This window comes from Rhinopithecus bieti, unplaced genomic scaffold (genome assembly GCF_001698545.2).
Source record: "Rhinopithecus bieti isolate Rb0 unplaced genomic scaffold, ASM169854v2 scaffold_759, whole genome shotgun sequence".
In the NCBI taxonomy this organism is placed as follows: Eukaryota; Metazoa; Chordata; class Mammalia; order Primates; family Cercopithecidae; genus Rhinopithecus; species Rhinopithecus bieti.
In genome coordinates this window covers 2173659-2200476 of record NW_016803631.1, presented here as the reverse complement: position 1 = coordinate 2200476, position 26818 = coordinate 2173659, and the positions used below count along the sequence as shown (strand labels likewise).

The window sequence follows — 26818 nt, the reverse complement described above, 5'->3', positions numbered from 1 at the left end:
AATAAAAATAAATAGCGTATTGTGTACAGGCTTTTGTTGAGTGTTAAATAGATTACAGTTGCTCTTGGTTGGGGCACGGGGACCAGTAACTATGTGAGATGGAGATGTTAATTTGTTTTACTATAGTAACCATTTTATTATAATATGTATCACATTAACATCATGTTGTATATCTTAAATATACGTAGTAACATTTATTTTAAATTAATTGCTTACTATTGTACAATGACATAGTAAGTACTCAAAAATTTTCTTCCTTTACTTCAAGTCTGGAGGGCCTGGGATCAACATCCGGAACCTATTCCCTACTAACTGTAAGGCCCCGGAATAAATCAATTAAAAATATACGTATCTTAACCTCAGATGCTTCACTCATTAAATGGAGCAAATATTGTCACAGAACATTGTGAAAGTTAAATGGAATGAGAGTGCTTCGCACACATTACACATTCAAATTGTAGCTGAATCTGAATTCTAAAATTCAGACCATCATCAACAGCATCCAGAGAAACTCAAAATCTATCATGACCACAAACTTTTTTCTAATTAGCTTCTTCCCCCACCCCAACTCCTATGGTCGACAGCAGCATTTCTTACCTCTTTCCCAGACTTCAGAAAGTACACAGGCTTTCTCAGCTATATGTAAGAAATTAACAACAACAACAAAAAATGTTGTTTTTAATTAAATATAATGTAAAATGCATTTTAAAACAATTTCCTACTCCTAATACTGAAAGCCAACAAGCTATACAACTTATATTGATACCATAACCCATACAGTGCAGGCAGACAATCTCCTGTCTCTGGGTCTTCTTTTCTAAGGACCCAGGAATTGGCCCACCTGCTCCCATTTTGGAAGTCATGACAAATACGACAAACACACCTTTTGTTCCTAAGTTCTCCTTCTCCAATGTAGAGCAGAAATATCACACTAGAACTTCTCCTCTATCTTTTTTTTTTTTTTTTCTGAGATCGAGTCTTGCTCTGTTGCCCAGGCTGGAGTTGCAAGTGGCACGATCTCGGCTCACTGCAACCTCTGCCTCCCAGGTTCAAGTGATACTCCTGACTCACCCTCCCGTGTAGCTGGGATTACAGGCATGCACCACCATGCCCAGCTAATTTTTGTATTTTTAGTGGAGACAGGGTTTCACCATGTTGGCCAGGGTGGTCTCGAACTCCTGACCTCAGGGATCCGCCAGCCTCAGCCTCCCTCTTGGAGAGATTACAGACATGAGCCACTGCAACTGGCCCGTCTCCTCTATCCTTTCAAAAAGCATAGCTCTTCTTTAATCTACAATCTGACAGGAAATTACACACACATGCACACACACACACACATTTTTTTCTTTTTAAGACAGTCTCACTCTCTTGCCCAGGCTGGAGTGCAGTGGTGCGGTATCAGCTCACTGCAACCTCCACTTCCCAGGTTCAAACGATTCTCCTGCCTCAGCCTCCCTAGTAGCTGGAATTATAGGTGCCTGCCACCATGCCTGGCTAATTTTTGTAATTTTAGTAAATATGGGGTTTCACCATGTTGGTCAGGCTAGTCTCGAACTCCTGATCTCAAGTGATCCACCCGTCTCAGCCTTCCAAAGTGCTGGGATTACAGGAGTGAGCCACCGCACCCAGCCTATATAAACATATTTTTTAACGGCCTCAAACTCTCTCAGTAAAAGTTATTCCTGATGTTCAACTGAATTTAAATAGAATTATACCTTGTTCTTTAGTAAATCCTCTTGGTTCAAGAAGGGCATAACAAGTATTTGCTACTTACAGAGAAATTTCTTCCATGTCTAAGACTTGTACCCTAGACCAGCCAAACATCTCACAATGCATACATTTAATCACAGAAAGAAATACCATGCATCTGATATGTGGAAAGCAATTTATTTTTCAAAACCAAATATAGAAAGTCATATTCTACCACTATTTAAGAATTTGTATTATAGCCAGGCGAGGTGGCGCACACCTGTAATCCCAGCACTGTGGGAGACCAACATGGATGGATTGTTTGAGCTCAGGAAGTCAAGACCAGCCTGGGCAATATAGCAAAATTTCGTCTCTACAAAAAATACAAAAATGAGCCAGGCATGGTGGCGCACTCCTGTGGACCCAGCTACTGTGGAGGCTGAGGTGGGAGGATTGCTTGAGCCCATGAGGTTGAGGCTGCAGTGAGCCAAGATCACATCACTGCACTCCAACCCGATCAACAGAGCAAGATTCTGTCTCCAAAAAAGGTGGGAGGAGGGGGAGGGAAGAAGGAGGAAGAAGGAAGAAGACGACGACACTCTTTCCTCTAATAAAAAAAAAAAAAAGTTGCATTATTTAGCAATAGAATCCCTATCGTTTATTAATATTTCTCACCCTCTCTGGGAAAGCTCTAGAATTGACATACTAATACATCAAACAAACGAACGTCATCTTAAAGACTCAAAAAGAGGTCTTGTAAAAATTAGTTTCGGCCAGGCGCAGTGGCTCATGCCTATAATCCCAGCACCTTGGGAGGGCAGGATCATTTGAGGACAGGAGTTTGAAACCAGCCTGGCCAGCATTGTGAAACCCTGCCTCTACTAAAAACACAAAAATTAGCCAGGCATGGTGGTGGACACCTATAATCCCAGCTACTCGGGAGGCTGAAGCATGAGAATCGCTTGAACGCAGGAGGAGATTGCAGTGAGCCAAATCGCACCACCGCTCTCCAGCCTGGGCAATACAGTGAGACTTAGCCTCAAAAAAAAAAAAAAAAAAAAAAATTACAGTTTCATACCTCCCCCACAATACAATTACACACCTAAGTACATCCATGATGAAAGGACTTTTCATATTTAAATACCGTCTGTTTACTTTATTCTTTTGCAGAGTAAGCTACTTGGTGTAAGGAAAGAAACTGAATTGTCAGGTTTCACTGTTACAAATCTCTCTTCAGTCCTTACCCACTCCAAATAAAAGAATGGAAGGGGATACCATAGTAGCTTCACAGGCTCAATGTTTCAAAGGTACTGTGCTTACCAACCAGTGCAACCTAGCACCCAAGTCCTTGCTTTCATTCAGTCATCCATCCAAAGATTTCAGAGCCACTCAGCGCTAAGCACACAGCGCAACAGAAATGTCTGTATTTCTATGTCTCTATGTCTCTTTCCTTTCCCTACTATCATTCCTTCACATTAAAAAAAAATAAAGAAAAAAAAAAAAACAGGCTGGGCACAGTGGCTTATACCTGTAATCCCAACACTTTGGGAGGCGGGCGGATCACGAGGTCAGGAGATGGAGACCATCCTGGCCAACACGGTGAAACCTTGTCTCTACTAAAAATACAAAAACTAGCTGGGCGTGGTGGTGCATGCCTGTAGTCCCAGCTACTGGGGAGGTTGACGCAGGAGAATCGCTTGAATCCAGGAGGCGGAGGGTGCAGTGAGCCAAGATCACGCCACTGCACTCCAGCCTGGCAAGAGCAAGACTCCATCTCAAAAAAACAAACAAACAAAAAACAAATTTAACTTAATTTCTTACATCAAAACTTAAATGTTCTAGAAACATCAGCAATTGGTTGTGACCTGGAAACGAGCATACCACTAGACACCATATCACATGACAAACTGCCTTCAACTAGAATATGTACTAAGTGTCTCAATACAAAAAGGACTGTGCTCCACACTGCAGGAAATACAAAGATGCATAAAACATTTTTATGTCATGTTGGAACTTACGATCTCCTACAGAGAAACAAGACACGTTAACGAGAATATAAGGAAGAACATTAGAAGGGCCACAGAGAGTGCCGAAGGAGTCATATGCAAGTGAATTTCATGCCTTGTGGTAAGCATGAATAGGAGTTGAAGTGGTATTTGAGACTGAAAGCCAGCCAGGTCTTTGAAACAGCAAGGGGAAATAACATAGGACAAAATATATTTGCATGGATAAAATTCCATCGGGGCCAACATCTAATTATCTTAACAGCAAAAATTTCAATAGCTATTTTAACAGTTTTACTAAATAAGAGTGGAAAGAATCACTACCCACCCCACAGCGAGCCCCTTTCTGAAAAACATAACAATCTTCAACCTCTTTTAATGTGATATAAAATTTAAAATAAGCTGAAAACATGATTAACAACAAAGGCACAAATCAATGAAATGTTTTTAAACCACACACACCTTTTCCATTACTTAAGAATAACAAAAATAATATAATTCCTGGACAAAATTCTAAGCCTGCACTGTCCAATACAGTAACTACTAGCAACATGCGGCTAATGAACACCTGAAATGTGGCTAGCTCAAATTAGTATGTTCTTTTTTGTTGTTGTTGAGAAAGAGTCTCGCTGTGTCACCCAGGCTGGAGTGCAGTGGCACAATCTCAGCTCACTGCAACCTCTGCCTCCCAGGTTCAAGCAATTCTCTGTCTCAGTCTCCCAAGTAGCTGGGATTACAGGTGTCCGCCACCATGCCCAGCTAATTTTCGTATTTTTAGTAGAGATGGGGTTTCACCATCTTGGCCAGGCTGGTCTTGAACTCCTGACCTTGTTATCCACCCGCCTCAGCCTCCCAAAGTGCTGGGATTACAGGCATGAGCCACCACGCCCGAACCCCAAATTAGTATGTTCTTTAAGTGTAAAACACTCACTAGGTTATAAAAAACCTAGTACCCAAAAAAAGAATGTAAAATATCTCAATAATTTTTATATTGGTTACATCTTGATATATTATTAGTTTGGATACACTAGGTTAAATAAAATATATTACTAAAATTAATTTCACTTGTGTCTATTTTTCAAAGTGATTCATAGAAAATTTACAATTATATATATAATTCACATTTTGGCTTATATTTCTTCTGAAAAGCTCTAGTCTAAACAATTACTTAATATTAATATTTTCAGATTTTGTACTTGCCTCATATTGGCATGGTAATCACTTGATAAAATGATACAAAGTAAACTTCGAGCATCTATTTCTCAGTATCTAGATACTGCAAGGGTGAGGATATCTGCCCAAAAGGTGTATAGCTTCTTAACTGACCTTTTGGAACAAATATGGAAAAAAACAATGAACAACTTTTCCAGGTATATTTATCAAACAGTTTTCGGATGAGAACTATTCAATGATACAAAGACATGGGATCCAGGAAACTGGAGAGCGAACCCTGAAGAGCAATGAAAGAAATCAGAGGATGACAGCTGTACAACGGGGCCTGGAGAACAACCAGGTCAGATCCCAGCAGTTCGACGAGGGCTCCAGGAAAAGAAAGGGGGCAGGAGGCAGGTAGAAATTCAGAGAATGTCTGATAAATGGGTACATTTGGGGGGAAGAATTGAGATTATAATTATTACAATCAGTACAAAAAAAAAAGAAAGAAAATGGCAACAATGAAGTCTAAAAAGATTAAAAGCAAAGGAAAAAATGTGACTGCCACTTTGAAACAGCTTAATAGCTCCTTAACACGTTAAACAGAGAGTTACCATTATCACCCAGCCATTCCACTACTTAGGTACATACGTTATGTCCACACAAAAACTTGCACACAAATGTTCACAGCAGCATATTCATACTAGTCAAAAAGCAAAAACAACCCAAATGTCCATCAACTAATAAACAAATCGTGGGATTTCCATACAATGAAATGTTATTCAGCAATAAAAAGGAATGAAGTACTAATACATGCTATAACATGGGAGAACCCTGAAAGACATTATGCTAAGCAAAACAGTCATAAATGGCCACATATTACATAAATCCATTTATATGAAATGTCCAGAACAGGCAAATCTATAAAGACAGAGAGTGGACTAGTGGTTGCCTAGAGCTGTGGGGAAGGGGAATATAGGAAATGACTGCTAATGGGTATAAGCTTTATTTCTGAAATGATGAAAGTGCTCTAAAATTAGATGGTTGGGATGGTTACACAAGTCTGTGAACACCTGTGAACCGAAAAAATGAATGTTACGGTATGTGAATTATATCTCAATAAAACTATTCTCATAAGGAAACATGATCACTGTGTACTACTTGTTTCTACACAGAATACTGTTCCATGTCTACATACTGAGAATTTGCAATAATAATTTAAATAAATAATAGTTTTTAAATAGTGGTATAATTATATCAGTATGAAAGCAAAAGGGAGATGGGCATGACAATAAATGATGTCTACCACTATAAGACAAAAAAATATAAAATTAATTTTAAGAAACAGATAAAAAGTATATAATTAGAAATATGATAAAAACTACTAGAGGAAACAGCTGTCATAGCCAATGTTGCTTCTAAGAAGTAGGACTGGAAGACAGATTACTTTCCATCATAAGCCCTTCTGTACTATTTGATTTCTTTAAATCATAAATATATTCTTTTATAAAAGTAATTTTTATTCAACAACTAAGGGGTGCTTGATTTAGGAGCAGAATGAAACCATACGCTCTTAAAGAGGTAAAAGGCACAGGCTTCATTGACATTGACGCACTCTGCGCCTCTGATCTCTCAAGAGAACAGGTTTTCTCATCTGAGATGTTAGAAAAATAGAAAGTTAAAAAATCATCCTTTGTCTTTTTCTTTACCATGAAATAAACATCTATTTTAAATGTGCTATTAATTGTTCATTGGTTAGGACTATTAACATTTTACCTCTAATTGCCACGAGAGGAGCTCTGTCATTGTTGCACTTATTCTCCAACTAACTTACATTCAGAGACATAAATATTTACTAACTTAATAGGTCGAAAAATAGCAATTTTCTAGAGTTAGTGATTTAAATTTGTTTTAATTCTAACACTTCTGCTAAAGCTATTGTTAATTTATGTATGTATACACAAAATGTAAGTCTACTATAGAAATCAGTAATCTGTAAAGATTCAGAATACCTATGAAAGGACACATAAGAAATTGTAATGCCAGTGGTCTCCAGGAAAGAGAACCGGTTGTTGCAGAGCAAGAGAGAAGGAAGACTTCACTGAGTATCTTTAAAATTTTGAACCATGTGAGTAAATTACATTTTTTAAAATTTAAAGCAAAATAGGTAAATAAAACATGCAATTATCCGGCACACTGCACTCAATAATTACTGCCATTATTGCCATATATTATGAAAATATGATATACAGTACATTGCTCTTCCATATACATGTAATTATATCTTATTATTAAAACTCTACCAACTCAAAGCTTCCCCCTTTCTTTCATAATTTAAGTAATGTGTAGAATATGAAAACCCTGCAATTCCACTGGGGCAAATGTCCCTGCAAATACTATCAGTCTGATGTCAGACATAATACCAGTACCTCTAACTCTTCAGGTGCTCACACCACATACTCAAAATCTAGCATCAGAAATTTACTTGACTCAACTCAACAACTTCAAAACAAGTCATGAAGAAAGTGTTAATCAATTTAAAAGTATTAACTGATTTTGCTACACTTTGCGTGGCCGAGGTCGGCAGATTGCCTGAGGTCAGGAGTTTGGAACTAGTCTGGCCAACATGGTGAAACCCCGTCTCTACTACAAATACTAAAAAAATTAGCGGGCCATGGTGGCATATGCCTGTAATCCCAGTTAATCCAGAGGCTGAGGCAGGGGAATTGCTTGAACCAGGGAGGTGGAGGTTGCAGTGAGCCAAGATTGTGCCACTGAACTCCAGCCTGGGCAACAGAGTGATATTCCATTTCAAAAAATAAAATAAAATAAAATAAAGTTAAAAAAAAGTAAAATTGGTTAATTTTATAAAGTAACAGGAAGTAGACAGCATTGCACTTAAAGAAGATACCTTTCCTTCGAAAAAAATCTAAAACACCCAACCTTTCTAGTTATATTAGCCAATTAAGCCCCTAAGAATTTCTCAGACCTCCAAAAGAAAAACTACGTTGCCACTATCACCCTTTTTCTTCAGCCCAAGAATTAAGATACCCAGCTTTTCAATTCTCATAGGCCATAAATGTATCTAGTAAAGTTCCTCTCTAAATAGCTATTCATAATTCATAAGAAAGCTTAAATGACTCCATGCAGTGCCTTCTAAGCAGTCCACAAACAAAAGGTATGAGCCAGCCAAAATCCAAGTCGCAATTCCATATATACCAAGGAGGGGGGAAAAAAACAGAAACAGTAAGACAACAAATCTTAAATCAGGTAAAACTCTGCTGCTGAGTTAATAAATGCAGATGGACAATGGAAGAAAGAGTTGGAAACAATACCTTGGGCTAGCACACTAAAGACTTTAGTACCTTTATTCATATTGCTGAAATTCAGCTAGAAGATGGTGAATTAGACAGAGATAACCCAGTTCTCTTCATCACTTCAGTGATCAACAAATTAGAGATGTTTTATGTAGCTTATGCAGAAGCCCAGGTCTCCAGAAGAGATTTTTCTACCTCCTGCCTCTTTAAAACAGAATTAATATTCTCGGATGGGTGCAGTGGCTCATGACTGTAATCCCAGCATTTTGGGAGGCTGAGGCAGAACTGCTTGATTCCAGGAGTTCAAGACCAGCCTGGGCAAGATGGCAAAACCCCCTGTCTACAAAAACTACAAAAATTAGCCAGGCATATTGGCGCGTGCCTATAGTCCCAGCTACTCCAGAGATTGAGGTTAAAAGATCACCAAGCCCAGGAGGCAGAGGCTGCAGTGAGCCAAGCCTGCACCACTGCACTCCAGGCTAGGCATAGGCAACACAGCGAGACCCTGTCTCCAAAAAAAAAAAATTTCTCTGGGTGAACGTTTTGAACAATTATCAGAGTGATTTACCCTGGATCTGTATGAACTTACATACGCTACATACACTAATTAATCCCAATATGCTTGTTTCCCTGAATCATCCATTCTTTTCAGTAGCATAATGCTTAATCAGTATCTATCCATTCCCCTCTGATTTGTGATTTCAAAAAAACCAGACGACTCAATGAATTACAACTATGTGTTAAATAATAACAAAGAACCATTAATAAAAGCCTGAAGACTAACCTATGAGCAAAGTTTATACTGCATTTGCCTGCAGATATTAGCTGCTCAGGAGAGCTCCTGGTTTACTGTCAACTACCAGCCAATTCCAATGAGGTGAGATTCCAAATAACCCAATTCCACATTGATGCATAGCTGTTATTCTTTGGGGAAACTAAATTAGAAACACAATTTAGTTCGGCCACATGTGGTGGCTCACGCCTGTAATCCTGGTACTTTGGGAGGCCAAGGTGGGAAGATCACAAGGTCAGGAGTTTGAGACCAGCCTGGCCAACATAGTGAAACCCGTCTCTACTAAAAATACAAAAAATTAGCCAGATGTGGTGGCAGGCACCTGTAATCCCAACTACTTAGGAGGCTGAGGCAGGAAAACTGCTTGAACCTGGGAGGCAGAGGTTGCAGTGAGCCCAGATGGTACCATGGCACTCCAGCCCGGGCAACAGTGTGAGACTCCATCTCAAAAAAAAAAAAACCAAGAAATGTGAACTTTTTATTACTAAATTGATTTGAAGTAAGAATCAAGAAATTAACCTCAGATCACGTTATTAAGGGAACACGTTAAGGACTTGGCTTTGTGCTGTTAACTAACCACAGTACTCTGAAAATAAAAAGTTGGTTTGACAAAACTAGTTTCAAGACAAATACATCATTACTTCAAGTGATCAAACCAAAAATGCTAGGAAAACTATTCAATACAAAAAATGTAAGATTTAATCACGTACAAAATTGGAACCTGCACATTGTTTGGAAGTCGACCTGTCTTCCCAAAATATAAGCAAAAATGGGAAGGGGGATTATAAACTAAGAACCCAAATCGACTAAATTGTGTTTTTTTGTATTTTTTTGAGACAGAATCTCGCTCTGTGGCCCAGGCTGGAGTGCAGTGGCACGATGTCGGCTCACTGCAACCTCCACCTCATGGGTTCAAGCGATTCTCCTGCCTCAGCCTCCTGAGTAGCTAGGACTACAGGCGCACGTCACCATGCCCCCCCGCCTAATTTTTGTATTTGTAGTAGAGATAGGGTTTCACCATGTCGGCCAGGATGGTCTCGATCTCCTGACCTCGTGATCCACCCGCCTCGGCCTCCCAAAGTGCTGGGATTATAGGCATAAGCCACCATGCCCAGCCGAACTAAATTGTGTTTCTAAATCTTATACCACATCAAACGCATTACAGTCACAAGTGTATTAGAATAATTTACTAAAAATGTCCATTATGTACTATTAGCTCATTAAAAAAACTAGAAAACTCAATAATGCAAAATGGAATAAATATTCCTTTTTTATATAAATTTAAAGGTAGAAAACTTCAGGGAAAACAAACTGTTATTTAACTCTACCCTCAGTTTTTCCTTGCTGTTCTATTCACACAGGTTTTTATATAAATATGCATTTATACATTACACTCAACAAATTTCAAAAGCAATTTGATTTGTATAACCAAGGATGATTTGTATAACTTAAGATAAAAAGCCAAGAGTGCAACCTCCGCTTTAATGAAAATGCTCTTCTTCTGAACAATGAAAATACTTTTATTCTTAAAATCGGGCAAAACTCCCCTTCCACCACCACCCCCCCAAAAAAAATCAGCTAGAAAATGATGATAAACATTCCAACAAATTAATTTACTTATCATGGTGATTATGTTCTTAGTAGAACAATATCCGGGGAACCCGGCTGGTCCTGTTAGTACCAACACACACTCCTGTCTCACCCACGCAAGCATTCTGCCCCTCCATTCTCCATTATAGGGTGGAGCAACACAAGAGGCACCACAATCTCACATCCTGTCCTCTCCATCCCTGTCTCAACCTCATCAGTCTTATTTAAAAGTACGGAACTGTGACAATAGGGTCAACATATGCACGTTTCACAGCCTTCTCTATGCATAAAGTGCACAAACAAATAGGGCTCTCCCACTCTTTAGACTCTCCTGCTGGAACAAAATCTCTGACTTTCCCAGCCTTGCTGTTTCTCCAAAGTATCATCTCACACCTGCAACTCAATTCTAATACAAGGGATAGACAGTAAAGGGTGCAAGTACTGATTTTCAGCTGAACTTTGCCAGTGAAATGAGAAGATGTCACCTCATTTTCTAAATACAGTTCCCGATAAAGCCATAAGGTGATTTGTGAATCTCTGGGATCCCTTGAAGTTTTTCCTTTTGCCTGTGACTTATTGTCACTTCACAATTAGCATTCTACAGGTGCATGCAACAAGAAAGCATATAATTCTTAAATATCTTAAATGTTTTAACAACTCTGGGGAAGTCAGGTTGGGAAATGACTGAAAATAAGGTTCTGGTTTTCAGTCTCACACATGAACTCTTTTCCACATTAACACAGGATTATCAAGAAATGGGCTAAACTCTAACCACCTAATTTTTAGATGTCATAAAGAGATTAAACTTCCCAGGGGAATACGGAAACTCTAAGTTGCTACCTATTATTTGGCTTTAATCACCATATGACCTAATACTGCAGAATAATATGCAGCTACTATTAATCTCTCTTTGCTAATAGAAATTTTGATTTAAAAAAGTTTTATATGAAGAAACAACTTAAGTGATACAGACTTATTTTCATCTTTCAAAATCTTATATTTAAGCATTAAACCTAAACAACTAGCTAAATTTTCTCCAACTGTATACCAAAAAGATTTATTACTAATATTTTAACCAAAAGTGCCACAGTCACTTACTTTCCCTATTGAGTAAAATATCATGTGATTCTAAAGGAAAACTTTATAAACATTTATTTAATTACATGTAAACTTGGAAGTGAACAAAAATGAAACATTGGTTTCACTACAGCAAGTAAAAAGTAGTATTTCAAATACACTGATTTAAATTTGGGGTTAATGCGTAAACTCAACAAAAAGGGCAAAAAATACTTGTTATAAAATCAACTTTTAATTTATTCTGGAGTCTTCACGAAGTGAAGGCTTCTCAATACTTTATTCCTAAATAAATCTTGCATTTAAAATAATAATCATTTATAAAAAATAAGTTTTAAGCATATATCAAAGATTAATGGCTACATAAAATATCTAAAATGTTTCTGTCACAGTTTAGTCCACAAAGTGTTTTCATTGTTTTGAAATAAACTATCATGAAACTATTATAACTAGGTTTCAAGTGTGAGGCTTTTGAAGCTGTATTTAAAAAAAAAAATAGGAATTTGATGAAAAGCATTTAAATAAAAGCCCTTAGTTTACTGCTCCCAAATATAAATTCAATATTTTTAGGTGTAGAAAAATCAGAAACTGTGCAATTAATAGACTAGGAAGTCAAATATCATTGCCAGTAACTAACTGCTGTCTGAATTTCAAGGGAACTTATTGTATAATAAATTTTAAGAAAGTGAACTCACCTACCCTCTCACCTCAGCACATTCTCAATTTTCCCATTACAATTAACAATATAACTCAGCAGTGAAGTCTTCCAGGCCAGTAACATCAGAATTTATTTTTAACTCTTGACTCCTTCACAAATATTCCACTTCAGTCCAGTATGAAGTTCTGCCAGTTCTTCATTCACACTGTCTCTCAAACCTGTTCCTTTCACCCCATTTTCATTTTACTTTAGTCCCTCATGATTCACAACATACCCTACTAGCTCCCTAAAAAGGCTCTAGCATCTCTCTACTATAATTCATTAATTCAACTGCAAAAATCATCTTACATCTTGTTCAGCAGCCAACAGTAAATCCAGATCTCTTTTGAATCTCAATCAAACTTTTACAGAACCCCTCTGCCCTCCATCAGCTAACTTTCTCTTATTTCTCAAATTCCATTTGTTCTCATGTTCTTACGTAGGCCCCTTTAACTCAGATTTGCCAACTTGATTATTGCCTCTCATGCAAAACTCATCATCTTTGTGCCTTGGTACACTCCTTCCACCTAGACCTTTCATGCTTTTCTACCAGTTCAAGTTACGACCTCCTTTAATATCAGTCTTAATACACCTTGTCCGCAGGAAGTCTTTCCTCTCCCACCCATCAGTCTCACCCTTTTACTCTTTGCCCCTCTGAACAAATGATTCAATTTGTATTTTACAATCTTGCAGTCATCATGCTATTGTTTTAATTTTTTTTCCCATAGCCTCCCTCTACAACTAAATAAGCTTTTGAGAGCAAGGACTACAATTTCTTATGTCTCTGTTTTCAACAGGGGTTCCTTAGAATGCTAGCATCCTAACAAATGCTTAAAGACTCCCCTTTCTTTTAAATGTTTTAAAGTCAAAGCTGTCAAAACACATAATTAACACTGAACTCCAACTTTTAAATTCTAAATTGACCTATACGGTAATCGGAAAATAAACATTTTCATCTATATATTTTTAAAGAGTTACTCCATCCTTAGTATCTGCATTATCAAGAATTCAAAAGTCATTTTCAAAGAAAATCCTGGAAAGAAAATGAAAAGTCCCAAAATGTAGCATTATAATCTAGCATTATAGATCTCTGAAATAAAGCTAATAAATCAATTAGCTGAAATTGATTGACTGGTTTTCAAACTATATTACCAAGATGTAAAACATACAAACACTCCAGTACCACAAGAGGCTCTTAAGTAGTTATTATAAGATTTGTATCATCATAGCTGAAAATTACTCCGGAATTTTAAAATATTTTTCAAATGACTCCATGAAGCGCTTAGAAAGCACGACCCTTCCCTGAAAGATGCATAATCAGCTGTCCTCTTTTCCTACCCCGGCATTCTCTACTTGCAAACCACCGGGAAAAAAAACATTAACTTTGAAAAATAATCTCCCATTCAGCTATTACCTAGACTACCCTGTTTCAGGCTAGTTCCCAAAGCCAACACGAACTGAAATCTTGAGTTCAACTAAAAGTGATCATTTTATGTTGCCTAAGAATATAATCAATTTCACATAACATACATGTTTTTTGTGTGTCGGTTCTTAAAATCTCAGTTCTTTAGTTCTCTCAGTTCTTCGAGGCAACACAATAATTTCTTTGCCCTCATGATGACCCTCTTTCCCACAATAAGGAAACAACATAGATATTTTTGTTAAATTCTGAAAGTATGTTTAAACAAGCTGTCATCAAACACTACATGAACTTCTCCATAAATAGAGATACACTGGAACATTAGATACTTAGTATATACTAAACACTTCAAAAGCATACTTTTCAGCACAAACCCAGGACAAGAGTAGTCTATCCACAACCCTGAACACAGCCCAAATATCCCTATTATTTCTAGGACCACAGCCATCTGCAAAAGCCAAAATGGAAAGGACTAAATCCACATTCTTCTAACTAAATCCACAGTTATCTAAATGTGATGGAAACTAACGCAAGAGTGTTTTAAATCGTCCTTTTAAGGAATCCCCAGAACATTTAACAGGAGTGCAACAGTACTCCAAAATTGAACTTAAATGTAATGAGCCAGTGACAACATTTAACTTAGTATTTGGCACTATGACAAAACAAATCTCAATCAAAACCTGGACCTATTAATACTTCCATGTTACCTTTTGATTAAATATAAATTATATGGTGGCAGGTTGGTAATGCCAAAACAGGAAGGTTAAGAGAGAACACATCAAACCACTAATCCAACTGAACACAAATGCATACAGAGATGCTACTGCTGCTGGGTATTTATTGGCTCCCACTAGTCCCTTCTAAAGAGATAAATCAATGGCAGCCTCCAAATGTGAATGGTTACTGAGCAAGTTCATCCACAGATTAAGAACAAATACTATGTGCAGTCATACAGACAAGAAAAAAATGTTGGGAGGGTGGGACATTTAATGTCTCTATTAAGTACACCAAACTATGATAAACGCTGAGACCTAAAATACCCTCTCATTCCAAACGACATACATTCTGCAAAAGTGCACAATGGTTTATTAATCAAATCTTGTCCTTCTCTTTATTCTAAAGGATGGGCAAGTAAACACGGTTATCACTAACGTGGAAACACTCAAGCACTTGATGAAACTGACTACCAATAGCAAGAAAAGTGTAAGAAAGCAGTTTCAAATCGAATCATCCAAATAAAAATCATATTATCTCAATTCAAGGTTAATGAGACCGGGGGAGGGGGTATGGGAGGAGTAAAGAGGGAGCTGCTTCATCCTTGACTGAAGACAGGTTTTGCCCTTTTCCATTGCCTGTTTGTTATATTAGGAGGTCTAATATTTTCAGATTCTGGTATTCCGAGATTTCTCATTTTAAGGGCGAGGTGGAAAAGGGGCGTAAAATAAAATCAATACTCACTGCTAACTTTCATGCTGCCAAAAGCTGAAGGCTGCTGCACCGGCTTGCAGCTCTCCGCAAAGGAGGTGGTTCTGGGCCGCCCTGACATGATCACTCTCTTCGCGAATCACCTTTTCCTTCCTTCCTCCTTTTCTTCCTTTTGTCTTTATGTTGGGGTGTTAGGTTAATGATAAATGCAGCATTAAGTTCTCCCACAGAAGAAAAAGAAAAAGACTTCGTCCTCTTGGCTTTTCACTCCTTTTGTATACTATAAAAACAAAACAAGCGATGTGTTTCTCCTTCAAGACAGATCGGCACGGATATTTAACATATAGATGATTCAGGGCTGGGGAAAAAATGCAACTCCTTCTCCTCCCTTTCCTGGGAGGAGAGAAAAGAGGGGGCAAATCCTAAAAAAATATGTATCACGTGAAACGGGGGCAAATACTTGATTGAAAATGAGTACTTCGAATATTATATTTTCCTCGGGGATTTTTTTTCCGAGTCAATGAAGAAGGGAAGCGGCGGAAGGATCACGAGTCTCACGCTTGAAGAGAAAGGGGGACTGGGTAGGAGGGAGAGGGAGGGAGGGGGTGGCTCGGAGATGCGACGGGAAACGCTGCAGCTCCGGCAGCCGTGGGATCCGACGGGCTGACGGCGGGGGCCCGGCGAACTGGAGGGCGGCGGAGTCGCGGGTCAGTCAGAGGCGGGCGGTGGCGGCGGCTCCTCTCCTCATTGCGCCAGGAGCAGCTGCAGGCGGCGGCTGGATCCAGCGGCCATGGCGGCGGCGGTGGCGGAGGCAGCTCCCTTCAGACCCCAGGCAGCGGCTCCTCGACTGCTCCCCATACGCCAGGGACATGGGAACCCGGCAACCGCTTCCGTCCCTCGGGGCCCCCTCCCCCGTCCGCGGCAACAGCTCGGCCGCCCTCCCGCCCCTCGCCTATGTTCGGTGCCCGCTCAGGAAGTGTCCGCGCTTTGCCCCCAGCCCAGAACCCTGTCAGCGGCTGCGGGGCCGGCTCCTCCTCGCTTCCTTCCTTCCTTCCTTCCTTTGTCACTCGGCCCGGGCGGCGGCGGCAGCGGCGGCACAAGCCCGCATTCGCCCGGGTCAGGGGCTGCTCTGTGTGAGGAGCGCTGTCTGCGCAGCCGCCTTGCACTTCCCCACTCGCCCTCCCCCTTCCTACTCTTCCTCCACCTCCTTCCTCCCCCACCCAGCCTTACACCGCCCAGCGCCCCGCCGACCGCGTAACAGGCGTCTGCGAATCGCCGCCCGAGCCCCACGCTCGCCCGCTTCGGCTGGTAGCCGAAGCCCGAACGGAGCCAATCACGGACGTCGTTTGTTTGCGGCTCCTCCCGGAAAAAGCCGATCGGCCTGAGAAACCAATTAGAAAGTGACGCTGGGAAGCCACGCCCAAAGAGCGGAAAATGCCGAAGGTAGCCGAACGGAAAGGGTGAATTCGCCTCGTTCGGTGGCTGGCTGGAGGAGACATTCGACAATGGCAACAGTGGCCAATCAGAGTCGCCGGCCCTCACGAAAAAGCTTGAAGAGTTGAAGACGGTGAAACCCAAAGACGCTGGTGAAACTGCACGGCTGGGCGCCGCCGCCGCTTTGTAATTGGCTGGAAAACTCCGCTGGGAGCGTACCTCCCTCGGTGATTGGTGAAGGGAAGGGGGCTTCCGAGGACAGTTTGGCCAGTCAGGATTTCCCCTCCCTCTCCAAGGTGGGGAGAAGAAAGCGAAGGGAGGGCGTCTATAAAGCGCCGTCTCATTGGCCGGAAGCTTAGGCGCTGGAGTTGGGGCAAAAGGGAGAGGGTGGAGCCCGAAACTCGCGGTGGTGGCCAATCGGCTCTCACTGCCGTCCAATCGCAAGACCTAGCTGCAGTGTGATTGGCCTTCGGCCTCCGTCCCAGGAGCTGGGAGATGCTCGACTAGGGTCGTGGCTGACGACCCGACGGCTCGCCTGCGGCTACCTCCAACTACGGTGGAAACCGCACATAGGGACCGCCTGCCCTAGGCGCAGCAAATCGGAAAGTGCTGCGGTCGGGGGCGCTGGGCTGTAAGCGCTCAAGCGAGCAGAGGGGTCCTCCCCATCCACAGGAGGCTCTCGGCGGGGCGCAGCCAATTCTGCGCGCCCAAGGCTCCCCTCTGCCCTGGATCGCGTGTGCCGGGTGTCGGCCTCTTCCCCGAAAGCGCCTGACGGACAAAGGGGGCCTTCCCAGCCGGCAGCAAGCTCTCAGACGCTAAAATGGGAACAAAGCTTCTTTGGGCGGCCGCGCCCCGCCCAGCCTCGGGGGCCATTGATAGAGAGGCCCGCTGCGCTTGGTGTGCGCGGCCCGGCCGGGCCTCTGGAAACGCCCATGAGAAATGAGCTCATGCTGGATGCGCGCGCTCCTTGGGCGCAACTGCCCAGCGCAAAACGGGCCCGAAAGCAGGTGAGGGGAAATGCCGTCAGGCCGGATATCCTGAAGCCTCCGAGGAAATGGGGGGTTAGAGGAGCCCGTGGTAGCTTTGGATCTTTTGGAACTAGGGTGATCTATAAAAGTGCAGCTTGAGTAGATTTCATATGTAAGACCAGCGTCCATTGTTCTACGATAGAACCAGTTCCTTTGGTCTGCTTTAGAACAGTGAGGTTTGGCTACGTCAAGATAGAAAAAGAAGAACAGACAGTTGCCATCCTGATTGTAATCCAGTGGTTCCTGTAATTTCTACCTGCAGTCATCTCTTTCAGTTAAGATGCTGTCTCCAGAAAGCACAAGTAAAAGGACCTATATTTGATCAGATTACCTTGCTCTTGCTTTGAAACACTGATGAAGGACTTGGGACAGAGCAAAGTAAGCTTTGATGGAAGACAGGAAATGTCCAGATAGTTTTTGCAGATTCAGATGGCTACAGAGGCCAGACAAGTAAAGCAAATGAGTGAGACTGCCCTTGTGTAAGACAATGCGGAATGATGGGGAAAATGGCAAATTGGAATATCCATGCCATAACTAAAAGGAACAGCTGCTCAGCTCTAGCAGATTGTTGCCCTCAGGAATGTGGGTCTACTGTTCTCAGATGTTCAATTTTTTTTCCTCCCAAAAGAAACCCGAAAATTGGATTTTTGTGTGAAATCTCTGTATTTTTAAATGTTGATAACCAATATTTCAAACCCTGCAGACCAACCTAAAACATCGCTTGGCCGATGAGGCCAACAGGCAGTTTGTAATCACAAACCTGAGAATAGGTTTTACAGCATAAGAGCGGTAGAGGTTCTTGTTCTTTGCAATGAAAACAGCATAAGGTCACTGGATGCCATGGGTGAGGGTAAAGAATGTTAAAAGCAAATTCAATTCGGCAACCTTGTCATCTGTGGTGCCTCTCCATGCTGTTTATTATGAAAGACCTTTGCCGCTGTTCCCTAAAATGCTGTGAGGCAAAACTTTAAATCGTGCCTACCTCTTATATACTTCCCGTCCCTACTCATCGTTATACCAGCTGGAAAATAAATAACAAATGTTTAGGTTATACAATTTGGAAACGTGGCTATTCTCTTGTATGTAATAGGTATAGAAATAGTCTTCCTTAAGGATATGATTAGCAGCTTTACTGTTGCTGCCTTCAAATATTTTCAGCTGATGCTATTTTTAAAAATCTGGCCAAGAGGAAATTTTATAGGGGAAAAAATGTATATTTCAATCTAAAATGAGGACTTGAGGAGGGAGAAGCTTATGAGACAATACAAAGCTATTGAAACTAATATTCAGTAGTTGTTTCTCTGAACTTTCCAACTGTCTCTTTCCTGCTTGCTGCCAACAATTTATCAGTTTATAATAACTAATAGTTAATATTTATTAGGTGTTCACAATATGCCAGGTGGAGCTCTTAAATGCTTCACAAAAAATTTCCCAGCTAAATGTATAAAAATTATATGAAATAAATACCATTATCACCTCCAATTTTAAGATGAGAAAACTGAGGCCCAGAAATGTTTCCTAACTTACCCAAAGCCCATGAAGTTAAAGAGGCAGAACCAGGATTCAGATCTCCTGTTCTTACCTGTTTGTAGCCTCTACTCCATACCTCTCCTGATACATTTTGCTTTGCTTTATCTTATAGTCTAAACCATATGCCTTGTACTATGGTGTATACCTGGTTGTGAGCACATCCACTGGTATAACTGTTTTCCTCTGAGGCTCATCACAATGTCCTTTGTAGAGATCAGTTATTCTAAAGTAAAGCAACAATAAACCAAGAAATTAGAAAAAGATAAATGAAGGAAGGCTAGGGGTTACAGAACAGGCAAGTAGTGTAATGGGAAGATGTTGGTGAGTGCTCTACAAGATTATAGATAAGAATGAAAGTGCACAATTCAATGACTTCATGTATTCTATACTAATAACAAGCATTTGTATAGCACTTTGCAGATTATGAAGCACTTTGACATGCATTATATCATTTGATCCTCACAACAATCCAGTAAAATAAGAAGAGAAACCATCATTCTGTTTTTACAAATGAGGGCACTGCATTAGAGTGATTAAGTGACTTGCTTAAAATCACTTAGCAGCATGTTTAACTGAAACTAGAAGAAACTATAGTAGAACCCGAACACAGTGGCTCATGCCTGTAATTCTACCACTTTGGGAGGCTAACATAGGAGGATCACTTGAGGGCAGGAGTTCAAGACCAGCCTGGTCAACATAGTGAGACCCCCATCTCTATGAAAATAATAATAATGAAGTAGCGCATAGAATATGATATGCAGTTTATTTAGATGAATCCAGCATGAACTCTTCCAAACAAGTCCAAGACAGAACCCTTTCTAGGACCTCAATTACTCTGTCCTGGGCGCAGATTGAGACTGTCTCAAAAAGTATAGACAGACAGACAGATAGATAGATAGAGACAGTCTCACTCTGTCACCCAGGCTGGAGTGCAGTGGCGTGATCTCAGCTCACTGCACCCTCCGCCTCCCAGGTTCAAATGATTCTCGTGCCTCAGCCTCCTGAGTGGCTGGGATTACAGGTGTGCACCACCACACGTGGCTAATATTTTTATTTTTAGTAGACACGGAATTTCACCATGTGGGCCAGGCTGGTCTCGAATTCCTGGTCTCAAATGATCCACTGGCCTCATCCTCCCAAAGTGCTAGGATTACAGGCGTGAGGCACCGTGCCCAGCCATACATATATATTAAATGAAACATACACTAAATGGGCCAGGCTTGGCGGTTCACGCCTATAATCCCAGGAATTTAGGGGGCTGAGGTGGGCAAATTGCTTGAGTCCAGCAGTTACCCAGGTATGATGGCACATGCCTGTAGTCCCAGCTACTCAAGAGGCTGAGTTGGGAGGATCACCTGAGCCCAGGAAGTCAAGGTTACAGTGAGCCAAGATTGTGCCACTACACTCCAGGCTGGGCAATGGGAATGAGACCCTGTCTCAGGAAGAAAAAAAACAACTAAATCTTACTGGGTACTGATCTTCAAAATGTTATAAGATATGGCCTCTGCTGCAGATACTTACCATCAGATACGATGAGATGGAAAAGTTGTTTAGTAATGAGGCTTAGGAAAGCCCTCCAATATGAAGGTCAAAGTGAAGAGTAACAGGAAGGGACTGGGCACAGTGGCTCACTCCTATAATCCCAGCACTTTGGGAGGCCAAGGTGGGCAGATAACTTGAGGTCAAGAGTTCAAGACCAGCTTGGCCAACATGGTAAAACCCTATCTCTACTAAAAATACAAAAATTAACTGGGCATGGTGGTGCACGCCTATAGTCCCAGCTACTTGGGAGGCTGAGGCAAGAAAATCACTTGAACCTGGGAGGTGAAGGTTGCAGTGAGTGGAGATCGCACCACTGCACTCCAGCCTGGGCAACAGAGTGAGACCCCTTCTCAAACAAACAAAAAAAAGATGAACAGGAAGGGAAAATAAACTTACATTTATTGAGCAGCTGTTCAGTTGTCCCTCAAAACCCCAGAAGATAGGCATTGTTAGCCCTATTTTTAATAAATGAAGAGAAAAATACGAGTCTTCAGCTAAGTATATGGCTCTAGGTCACATGATTCATAGATGACAGAGTAGGGATGAGATTTACACCAGAGTCTATTTGAGTGCAGCCTCTTTATACTAGATCACTCGGCTTTCTGTAGTACTGGCCTGGCATGGTGGCTCACACCTATAATCCAAGTGTTTTGGGAGGCCAAGGTGGGAGGATCACTTGAGGTCAGTAGTTAGAGGTCACATTGACCTATGAGCACACCACTGCACGCCAGACTGGGTGACAGAGTAAGACCCTGTCTCTTTAAAAAAAAGAAAAAAGAAAAAATAGTAATATAATTGAACTCATTTCTCTGAAATTATATACATGTTTGTGCTTGTATGTGCACACATAAGTGTCTAGAAATATTAGCTTTGGATCTTTATTGTCTTTATGCTCTATAATAATCGTCTTTATTTTGGATCTTTATTGTCTTCATGCTTTCTAATAATTGTTTTTACCTTTTGTCAATGACTTTTATGTATATTCCACAGGAAAGTAATCTAACAGAAAAGTAAGTAGCAGCAACTAAATGGGCACTTTCAGAAGGATTTGAGGAGGCAGTTTTGGGGCTGAGCAAAAGAACTAGAAAATCAGGACACTTAAAAGCTCTGAAGCAGCAGCAGCAGAAATTTATCCCTTCGTAGGCAGCCTTTAATGCCAAAAAGAGATTGACTGTGACTGACACTTCATATACTATGTAAAGGAATCGGTTTATACCAAAGTCAGTATGAGAAAGTGACCTGTTGACTGTACTAGAAATCATCAGCAGGAGCTTAATTTGGTAACATTATGAAGAGCCATTTTAATAATTGTGCTCTTTGGTCAATAATAAAAGTTGGCCAGCGCAGTGGTTCACCCCTGTAATCCCAGCACTTTGGGAGGCCGAGGCGGGTGGATAATGAGGTCAGGAGATGAAGACCATCCTGGCTAACATGGTAAAACCCATCTCTACCAAAAATACAAAATATTAGCTGGGCGTGGTGGCGGGTGCCTATAGTCCCAGCTACTTGGGAAGCTGAGGCAGGAGAATGGTGTGAACCTGGGAGGCGGAGCTTGCAGTGAACCGATATTGCGCGCCACTGCACTCCAACCTGGGCGACAGAGCCAGACTCCGTATCAAATAATAACAACAATAATAAAAGTTAACTCATTCCAGATATGTGCTTGGTGTTTGGGGCATATAATATCAGAACTCCTTATATAGTAAGTACAATATTGTTATTACCTCTATTTTACTGATAAGAAGACTGAGGAACAAGAGAAGTAACTTGCATCAATTCATACAGCTAGAAAGTAGTTTTCAAACCTGTAGCTTACCTCTTGTGCCCTAGCCCTAGGAATTTCTCCTTAAATAGTCATCCAAAAGAAACAAATTGAACTTCACTCAAGTCTATTTAGTGAGCATTTATCCATCTCCTGTTACCTCTGTAGGACACTGTGTTACGCCCAAGGAGTACAAGAGTATGAAGATGAATAAAAGCCATCCAGAGATGACTGCTCTTTTGCCCCAGCCTTGAAAGAGCTCTCTTACAGTGGAGGAGACATCTAAACACGTAATACCATAAGGTCCACTGAGCAGCTTTGAAGCTAACAGAGGAAGGGAAGTGTCCCAGAGATTGTTTCCAAGGTGTATTTCAACTAGTGGTCTCCACAGTGTAGTACATGGACCTAAAGGATAGATAGGATGATCTTTTGGGGTGCTAGAACTATTAAAATTTATTTTATCTTAAAAGTAAAAGGAATGGCCGGGCGCGGTGGCTCAAGCCTGTAATCCCAGCACTATAGGAGGCTGAGACGGGCGGATCACGAGGTCAGGAGATCGAGACCATCCTGGCTAACACGGTGAAACCCCGTCTCTACTAAAAAATACAAAAAAAAACTAGCCGGGCGAGGTGGCGGGAGCCTGTAGTCCCAGCTACTCGGAGGCTGAGGCAGGAGAATGGCATAAACCCGGGAGGCGGAGCTTGCAGTGAGCTGAGAACCGGCCACTGCACTCCAGCCCAGGCGACAGAGCGAGACTCCATCTCAAAAAAAAAAAAAAGTAAAAAGAATTTGAGGCAAGACATGGTGGCTAACGCCTGTAATCCTAGCACTTTGGGAGGCCAAGGCAGGTGGATTGCCTGAGCTCCAGAGTTCGAGACCAGCTTGGGTAACATGGTGAAACCCTGTCTCTTCTAAAATACAAAAAAATTAACCAGGCGTGGTGACATACACCTGTAGTCCCTGCTATTCAGGAGGCTGAGGCAGGAGGATTGCTAGAACCCGAGAGGCAGAGGTTGCAGTGAGCTGAGATTGTGCCACTGCACTCCAGCCTGGACGGCAGAGTGAGACTCCATCTCTGAAAAGAAAAAGTAAAAAAATTACCTTACCAATGGTATTCATAGATGCTGGCACGCTCCTCCATCCCTACAATGAAGGAAGAGGTGTTACACGATCCACAGTACAAGTGTCCTAAGGGAAGGGGATGAATCCACAGCCTCAAAGGGGTTGTGAATTCTAGGTGCCCTCCTGCTTTTTAAAATTTTTAGCAATGTACAGCACTTTACTTGTACTTAATTAAGTGGATTTCCAGATTATGTTTTTTGGTTTTTAACTAAATTGATCTCCATAGATTACTGAAAATGACTTTTACAAATAAAATGTAGATAACAGATTTTACTAATGTTTAAAGAGTAAACAAAATGGCAAAGCTGACATTCTACTGTTGGTAGGAGCTCTTCATCAGTCACATCACTAGATAAAAACAATAATGTACTTATTAAATTTGACAAGAAATGGGCCATGAAAATTTTGAAATTCTCAAGAATTTTTGAAACATAAAGTTACTGTCCACTACTGTTAAAGTCAAAGCCTACTCTAAAGTATGATTGAGATGTAGCTATGGTAGTATGAAGTCATCACAATTACCAAAACGAAGACTAATGCTTTGGAAAAAGTGTTAATAGTTGTTAGGGGCCCAATAGCAGTTGGAGGGTGAAAATAAAATGGTTTGGGACCTTAAATAATTGAAATTTATCTTTATTTATTTATTTATTTTTGAGATGGAGTTTCGCTCTTGTTGCCCAGGATGGAGTGCAATGGCGCGATCTTGGCTCACTGCAACCTCTGCCTCCCGGATTCAAGTGATTCTCCTGCCTTAACCTCCCAAGTAGCTGGGATCACAGGCATGTGCCACTATGCCAGCTACTTTTGTATTTTCAGTAGAGACCGGGTTTCTCCATGTTGGTCAGGCTGGTCTCGAACTCCCAACCTCAGGTCATCTGCCCGCCTCAGCCTCACACAGTGTTGGGATTACCAGGCGCAAACTACCATGCCCGGCTGGTTGAAATTTATCTTTAAAATACTGCACCTTTAATCCTTTTTTTATTTCTGTGTATATCTTATAATGTGCATATCATGTTAGCTCAAGATCAGAAATTTATGGACAAGCCGGGCATGGTGGCTCATACCTGTAATCCCAGCAATTTGGGAGGCCGAGGCAGGTGAATCACCTGAGGTCAGGAGTTTGAGACTAGTCTGGTCAACATGGTGAAACCCCGTCTCTACTAAAACTTCAAAAATTAGCTGAGCGTGGTGGTGGACATCTATAATCCCAGTTATTTGGGAGGCTGAGGCAGGAGAATTGCTTGAACTCAGGAGGTGGAGGTTGCAGTGAGCTGAGATCGCACCATTGCACTCCAGCCAGGGCAACAAGAGTGAAACTCAGTCTCAAAAAAAGAAAAAAAAGTTTATGAACCACTAGTTTAGACAAAGAATAGTTGTACAGATGGATAAGGAAGGGAAGAACATTCCAGGCAAAGAGAAAAGGTTATGCAATGGCTGAAATGTTTAACAAGGTATTTGGAGACCTTGAGATAGTTTGAAATTATGTAATGTCTAAGATGTGGGCCAAGAGAAAGTAAAGGAAAATATCACAGGATAATAGAGGAGTAAAGTAAATTATGTTATATTAACTCCATATTAGGCAGCCAGTAAAAATAAATACAACTACCAAAAGTAACTCAGAAATATGTTTAGGAAACAACTCTAATGGAAAAATATAGAACTTCAGGTTGTATATGTACCATATTTCCAATCTGTAAAACATAAGTACATTTGGATCAAGATTGGAAAGGAAGACAGAAATTAGAATAACTTGTCAATAGCATATTTAATTATAAATGAAAATATTTAAATGTCTTTGTTTAGTATTTTTATAATAAATTTCTATTTGTTTACTTTTATTTATTTTTTAATCTTGCTGTTATCCAAGATGGAGTGCAGTAGCACAGTCATAGCTCAGTACAGCCTTGAACTTCTGGGCTCAAGCAGTCCTCCTACCTCAGCCTCCTAAGTAGCTGGGATTACAGGTGTAAGCCACTGTACTCCACTTCTGTGTTGGATTTTAAGGGGAATTGGCCCAAAAAATAACATTTATATTATTTCTTCATTGTGATTCATATGTCCCTCAGAAGCCTCTAATTACAATGGAATTCTTTTAAAAAATTCACATTTCTCAACAAAGCTTTCCAACCAAAATTTTTATGATAATCCTTTGTCATATAAGTTAAAATAGTAAAACTAGACAATAGCGAGTAAGTATTATATTTGAGACACCTGCTAGGCATCTGGTAGAAGATGGATGAGAGGATCAGTGTCCTGTGGGATTTTACCCTCTAGGGAAGCAACTACATGAAAAGTTAAATAATAAATTATAAAAATCACATTCTGAATTTATTAAAAAGTTGTGAGGCAGAACATAATTTGGTTTTTATTTATTTTTTTGAGACAGGGTCTCACTTTGTCCTCCAGGCTGGAGTGCGGCAGCCTTGACCTCCCAGGTTCAAGGGATCCTGCTGCCTCATCCTCCCAAGTAGCTAGAACTACAAGGGTGCACCACCACACCCAGCTAATTTTTGTATTTTTTGTATAAATGGGGTTTCGCCATGTTGCCTAGACTGGTCTCGAACTCCTGGGCTCAAAATCTGCCTGCCATGGCTTCTCAAAATGCTAGGATTACTGGCATGAGTCACCATGCCTGGCCCATAATTTGTTAATATGGTTGCTACTACAAAGTTTAAATAAATTACCCATGCATTCCTATGTATAATAGGTGAGTGGAGGACACTTCAATCTAAAGTGATCATAAAGGATGACTAGTAAGATTTGAAGATGAAGAAAGGAGAGGGGAAGTAAATTACTTTCCATCACTTCAATTTCAACCCATCAGGTAAACCCTCTCTTTAGTAAACCCGCATGTGGGTGGAGCTGTAAGAGTAATTAAGGACAGTGTGACTCTGTTCTTCTGACTTTGGGAAAACCAGTTTGGCTGGAACAAAAAGCTGATAGAGAAGACTAATGGAAGATGAAGTTGAAAAGGTAGGTTTGAGGGAGTTTTAAATGTTACAGGGAAAAAAAAAAAGACTGGGCTTTGTCCTGTAGACAGTGGAGAGGTATTTTAGCAGATGTAAGACATTACCATTATAGGAAAGCCTCTGAAGTAACATACACTGTGGTTTTTCCTGTTGCTGAAAATATGCCCAGAGTAACGACGTGGCATAGTTGGTCACGTGTCTTATAACCAGTGAGGTGTGCCCAAATGGGAAAGTAATGAATGACTACCCAAAAAGAAGAGGGAGAGTGTTT

At 40.9% G+C, this 26818-nt stretch overlaps 2 protein-coding genes across 5 annotated transcripts in view; one reads left to right on the top strand and one right to left on the bottom strand.

Annotated features, from left to right (window-relative positions):
• GSK3B (glycogen synthase kinase 3 beta) overlaps window positions 1–16389 on the bottom strand; it is a 269562-nt gene extending 253173 nt beyond the window's left edge. For all 3 annotated transcript variants that reach the window (XM_017891387.1, XM_017891398.1, XM_017891407.1), the window contains exon 1: window positions 15194–16389. In XM_017891387.1, the coding sequence (XP_017746876.1) occupies window positions 15194–15281 (88 nt within the window). In that variant the 5' untranslated portion in view covers window positions 15282–16389. The remainder of the gene's footprint in view (window positions 1–15193) is intronic.
• LOC108541770 (uncharacterized) lies at window positions 16010–22944 on the top strand. Of its 2 annotated transcripts, none has more exons than XM_017891438.1 (2): window positions 16010–17601; window positions 22625–22944. In XM_017891438.1, the coding sequence occupies exon 1, from the start codon at window positions 16030–16032 to the stop codon at window positions 16543–16545; it is 516 nt and encodes a 171-aa protein (XP_017746927.1). In that variant the 5' UTR covers window positions 16010–16029; the 3' UTR covers window positions 16546–17601; window positions 22625–22944. The 2 variants fall into 2 exon arrangements, with proteins under 2 accessions (XP_017746927.1, XP_017746921.1); XM_017891432.1 differs by having other exon boundaries at window positions 16010–18000.
• The last annotated feature ends 3874 nt before the right edge of the window (window positions 22945–26818 follow it).

Coding starts and splice junctions, on each gene's coding strand:
- LOC108541770 (XM_017891438.1), top strand. CDS start 16,030: ATGGGAACCCGGCAACCGCTTCCGTCCCTCGGGGCCCCCTCCCCCGTC.